Raw genomic sequence first — 6170 nt, forward strand, 5'->3', positions numbered from 1 at the left:
GTGCAAAAACCTGAGAGACCCATTTGAAGAAATAGCACGTTCAAATCTTATTCTCACTCCGATACGTGTACTCATTGATGGAATGCTGAGCAAAATCATCACACTGTCGGAAGTTCTATTTTTTTTGAAAAAATCATTCATTCTTTCTATTTACTTTTTTGCAGAGAATGGATAGTTAAACTTGAGTAAATGAGATGCATATATGCTGCATGCAATTCCACTTTATAAGATAAATTTTACATAGGTGTTAAATCATCCAAAAATCTAGTGAGCTTTTCTTTCTCTATAGATACTTTCCAGTTGTTTTCTGGAAAATATTAGTTACCACTGGATTGTTATATCAGTAACATAAACTTATGGTTGTTTTTTTGTCATCTGATTTCTCCGTAGAAATGTATGTATGTTTGTTTGTTTATTCAACAGACATAAGAGCCTGCTACGTCTTGGGTGTTGTGTTAAGCTTGGGGGTGTAGAAATAAATAGCATGCCCTTTGTCTTCTTCAGAGCTTATGCAGTAGTGAGGCAGACTGACAAGCGAACATTACAGTGTTACATGATATACCTTGTGCTCCCTCTTAGGAATCATTTATCATACTCTTGAGTATCTTAAAAATCCCTCCACAAATATCAGTAGTTATCCATTCATTCATTTATACGTGCTTTCAAATTTTAAAAAATAGTCACTTTTTTTGGCCAGATAATTCTTTGTTGTGGGGGCTATCCTATGCATTGTAAGGTGTTTAGCAGATGACTAGCACCCGCACCTCTAGTTGTGACAACTAAACATAGTGTTGCCAAATTTCCCATGAAGAACAAAATTGCGTCTCTCCTAGAGGAAGAACCACCATCTTAGAGGAAGGGGAAGGCAAGTTAGATGGTAGGGCCACTTGGCAAGAGATATCGGAGGACAAAATCCAGCAGGTGACCAGGAGGAATCCCAGGGATTTGTGAGCAGGGGGCTGAGAAGGTGGCGGTGGGCCAGATGTGACTTCTCTCTATTACCCTTCAGGTCTTCCGTTGTGAATGTAGGTTAAGACAAGTCTAAGATAAATTCTATAAAGCATTCATCTTAAAAGTAAAACATGAATTTATATAATGGCAAAGTCAGAATATATTCTGAGATAAATTCTGGGGCCTTTGCAAAAATATTTGTAAGTTTAGCTTTGCTTGTGTGTAGTTTTGTCCTATCTGGTTCCATTGTGCTTTTCTCTTATGTGTCATATTGCCATTGTGCATTGTTATGACATCATCATTTTCTTCCTTTTTTCCATCAAGTCATTCTGCCAACAGGGCTCAGTCTCTGAGCTCTTGCTTTCGCTGCTTTCTTCTTGGAAAAATTCTGTCAGTCGTCGGCCTGCTGTCGCATATGTAAAGTCTGATCCTGTCTCAACTGTCACTGTATGTGTTCTTGTTGCATGCCTCTTGCCACAATACTTTTTGTTTTTGTTTTTGGCCTTGAATGTATTGGTGGGAAGGTGATTATGATAGAGAAAAGTGGGACTAGATTTTGGAAAAGAATAAATAACAAACAAAAATTTTACCAACCATATCGATTGCATTTGTCATGTCATGTCATATTAATATTTAGTTGTTTTATCTTATTTGGGTGGTTATTTGTATCTTAGCTTGTAGCTAACCATCTACAGAGCAATAAAATGATGACAAATTAAATAATTGATTTTTATCATTTTGTTAAATATATTCAAGTTTTATAACTTTTGAGATATGCATTTCTGCTCAAGAAGTTATCTATGTTCATCATATTTCTTTGTGGTTAATTAAATGTCACTTGAATGAAAAGGTACATAAGAAGGCAGTCTTTGTAGAATATGGTTAAAATTTTTATTGTGATTTTTATTATTCCACTAATAAATTTCATATAGTATTCTAAATTTTGCCTTGATTCCACTAGTAAATCCCATATAACTCCTTAGTGGTTTTGTTATAACAAATATGTTATTTAAGTCTGCACTGCTGAAAAGATGAAGTAAAAGGGAACAGGTGAAGTTGAACCATTTATTAAATGTGAAGCTGACAAGTAGTTATTGACATTACAAATAGTGAATAAGTTATCACAAGGTTGGTGGGTAAGATCCATTTCCAAAGGCAAGTGTAATTTGACTTGAAAATGTATCAGCAAATGAAATATCTGTATCAAATATAGGAAACATTTATAACAAATCTTTATGTTCCTTAGATTACAGTTCTTCAGCCATTAGAGGTTTTAAGATTCCAAACCTTCCAGTACAGCAGGAATGCTATTTTCTATTATTAGTTAACAGACTAAAAAGAAGTTAAACGGTGGCAAGATACAGAGTATTTAACGTAAATTTTCTATTTGCTAATCTTTCTTCCTGTCTAGTTAACAAAATATTATAGCCCCCTGAGTCAGTTTTCTTCTCAAAGCATCCATGTCAACTTATCTTTCCATTCTTTTCACAATTACTCATTTAATTGCTGTGGCTTTATAGCATCTGGCTCTAGTTATAATTTCTAACAATGGCCGAATAAAAGAACATGGGGCTTAGAATTTTCTGAGTTCATAAGTTATTGTTAGTTGTTGACAACATAAATAGTCTGTAAGGAACTAATTCTTGAAAGCACAAAGTCAGTTTTAGAGAATGTTTATTAGGTGGAAAATGAACTTGATATCTGCCTGATATTATTTATGAATACAAAGGTACTTCACAAAGTTCCTGGAACAATAGAATTAAGAGATAATACAAATCTTTCCATGAACTGGTTGAAGTACCTTTCTGTATAAGAACATTGTCTTGTTTTTTTGAACATGTAATTTTATGTAGTCATATCTAGTATAGGATAAATTCCAAGAAATAGAACTGCTAAGACAGAGAGTATACTTATGTTTGTAAAGTTACAAATATAATATTACCAATTTTCCCTCTCCAGGAGTTGTTCCAATTTACATCTCACTTACACATGGGCACCTAGTAGTCTGTGTTCTCACCAGCATAGTTTTGGATTTTTTTCCACTTTGATGAGTGAAAAAAGATTTCAGTGTGGCTTTATTTTATATATTTTTAAATTATGATGGAAATTGAGCTATTTTATTTCCTTTTCTATGAACTCTATATGTTCATAGAAGAATTTGAGGTAGCTTCCTATTTTATTTATTGTTAATAATATAAAATTGATTTTAATTCTTTTTGAATACATACATGTACATGGATATCACATAAAGGTTTTTCCGTTTTTCTAAAATGAAGTTTGGGAGTAATCAGTCTAAACCAGAGTTCACAGTGGACCTCAAAGGGGCGACGATTGAGATGGCTTCAAAGGATAAATCCAGCAAAAAGAATGTATTTGAGGTAATAATTTTTTTCTAAATATGACTTACATTCTTAACTGTAGTAATTGGATGTTCTGTTTTTGAGTTATTTTGGGAAATAGTCTTTCACTGTGCCTAGTCTTAACTAGTCGGTGATTAAGTCAGTTTTTATCCTAAATTTAAGAGAAAAAGCTTGTGTAAAAACCAGCTTTATTTGCATAAATTATTGGAAAACAGACTATATATAACAAGCCTTTGTTTCACAAATCCTGCCTTTCCCCAGCAAAAAGAATATGGTTCCCTTTACCCACCAAATCTGATATTAAAAAATAGATGAATAGGGATGTTTAATGGGGAGGCCATGCATGTATGGAGGCAGGGTATATGGACTATCTCTGTACCTTCTTGTCAGTTTTTCTGTGAACCTAAAACGGGGAACCTAAGAGCTGGCTGGTTAGCTCAGTTGGTTACAATGTGGTGCTGATAACACCAAGGTTTGGGGTTTGATCCTTGTACTGGCCAGAAAAAAAATAAAAACCTGGGGAACCATGTTTGAGGCATATGTCTCTCAGAGTGTTGTTTGGGAACATTGCCATATGCTCTTCTGGGGGGAAAAAATATCAGTTATCAACCAGAAAATGGAAGTAATACTTTCTACCACTGCCTCAAAATTCTTCCCCAATCAAGTATAAGCAACTTTGAACCAAAGAGATTATACATATATTATTTATTGCCTTCATGCAGAATAATATATTCTTACTTCAGTTCATGATTTGACACTTAGTTTAGTAATATTTCTACCCATAACGGATGTGACATTTATTGTCTGTGCCGTCTCTTTATACTATGACATTATATTTATTAAGTAGGAATATTGAAAATGTAACCCTTCATATATTCTTTTTTCTACATTTATTTTTTAACCAGAGAGAAAACAATTTATCAGTCTATGTAAAAACATCATAGATTTTATTCCTTTATATACAAATTATGTTTTTTGGGGTTTTTTTTTGTCTTTTTTCGTGACCGGCATCGGATCGCAACCCTCAGTGTCACGCCCATACCAGACTGGGACCGGCTACGGGATCGCAACCCTCGGTGTTGCTCCCGCACCTCGCTCAGCNTGTAGTAATTGGATGTTCTGTTTTTGAGTTATTTTGGGAAATAGTCTTTCACTGTGCCTAGTCTTAACTAGTCGGTGATTAAGTCAGTTTTTATCCTAAATTTAAGAGAAAAAGCTTGTGTAAAAACCAGCTTTATTTGCATAAATTATTGGAAAACAGACTATATATAACAAGCCTTTGTTTCACAAATCCTGCCTTTCCCCAGCAAAAAGAATATGGTTCCCTTTACCCACCAAATCTGATATTAAAAAATAGATGAATAGGGATGTTTAATGGGGAGGCCATGCATGTATGGAGGCAGGGTATATGGACTATCTCTGTACCTTCTTGTCAGTTTTTCTGTGAACCTAAAACGGGGAACCTAAGAGCTGGCTGGTTAGCTCAGTTGGTTACAATGTGGTGCTGATAACACCAAGGTTTGGGGTTTGATCCTTGTACTGGCCAGAAAAAAAATAAAAACCTGGGGAACCATGTTTGAGGCATATGTCTCTCAGAGTGTTGTTTGGGAACATTGCCATATGCTCTTCTGGGGGGAAAAAATATCAGTTATCAACCAGAAAATGGAAGTAATACTTTCTACCACTGCCTCAAAATTCTTCCCCAATCAAGTATAAGCAACTTTGAACCAAAGAGATTATACATATATTATTTATTGCCTTCATGTAGAATAATATATTCTTACTTCAGTTCATGATTTGACACTTAGTTTAGTAATATTTCTACCCATAACGGATGTGACATTTATTGTCTGTGCCGTCTCTTTATACTATGCCATTATATTTATTAAGTAGGAATATTGAAAATCTAACCCTTCATATATTCTTTTTTCTACATTTATTTTTTAACCAGAGAGAAAAAAATTTATCAGGCTATGTAAAAACATCATAGATTTTATTCCTTTATATACAAATTATGTTTTAATTCTGATTTGAATAGCACAGCTTTGATGCTTAAATTTATTTTTAAATGATAAACTAGTTTCAGAAAGTTTTATGGCATTTGTTGCAATGGAGTTTGGGATTGTACATTATTAGATTTTTATTGAGAATTTATTATGGGAAACAACTTCGTGTTTTACAAAATAATTTAGTGGTGTTATTTTATATTGAAATAAAAGGTATTTCATAGCTGTGTAATACTTTAACCTTTCATCACTGTTCAATATGTCACCTGATCTATTGGTGGTTTTGTAAACTTTGAATTAAATGTATTCATTAATTTTGCTGAAAGCTCAAACCATACTCTTTTTTTTCCCCCTCTTTTTTCTGAAGCTGAAAACTCGTCAGGGAACAGAACTGCTAATTCAGTCCGATAATGACACTGTTATTAACGATTGGTTTAAAGTTCTTAGTAGTACTATCAATAATCTGGTAAGTGTTTCTTTTAAAAAGAAAAAAAAGCTCATTTTTTCTTTATGCTTATCGTATATCCAGATAACAATTTACATGTGAAAAGATACTTTTTGTATATGTATTTTGACAGAGGTGGAAAGACAGTGGTCAATTTAGCAGTCTCCAGAGGCCAGTGAATGATTTAATGTTCTCATTTATATAACGTTTGCCAGCAGTGTATTTGAAATGTTCACATTAGGCACTGGTTGAAAAAGAAAATTCAAGAAGGCGGCGCAAATAGTGCCACTACATAGTATTTATTTAATGACTGAGTTAGAAATAGTACTATTTGGTGGGAAAATGTCCTAGGCAATATTATGAAATGAATGAAGCTGTAGTCTTTTCATTAGTACTTTTTTCTATTTC

The 6170-nt window shown here is 33.6% G+C and overlaps 1 protein-coding gene across 3 annotated transcripts in view; it reads left to right on the forward strand.

Annotated features, from left to right (window-relative positions):
* Positions 1-6170, forward strand: part of ARHGAP12 (Rho GTPase activating protein 12) — a 101675-nt gene that overhangs the window by 81735 nt on the left and 13770 nt on the right. For all 3 annotated transcript variants that reach the window (XM_008568043.1, XM_008568044.1, XM_008568045.1), the window contains 2 exons: positions 3228-3329; positions 5685-5783. In XM_008568043.1, coding sequence (XP_008566265.1) covers positions 3228-3329; positions 5685-5783 — 201 coding nt within the window. The remainder of the gene's footprint in view (positions 1-3227; positions 3330-5684; positions 5784-6170) is intronic.

This window comes from Galeopterus variegatus, unplaced genomic scaffold (genome assembly GCF_000696425.1).
Source record: "Galeopterus variegatus unplaced genomic scaffold, G_variegatus-3.0.2 Scaffold369, whole genome shotgun sequence".
NCBI lineage: Eukaryota > Metazoa > Chordata > Mammalia > Dermoptera > Cynocephalidae > Galeopterus > Galeopterus variegatus.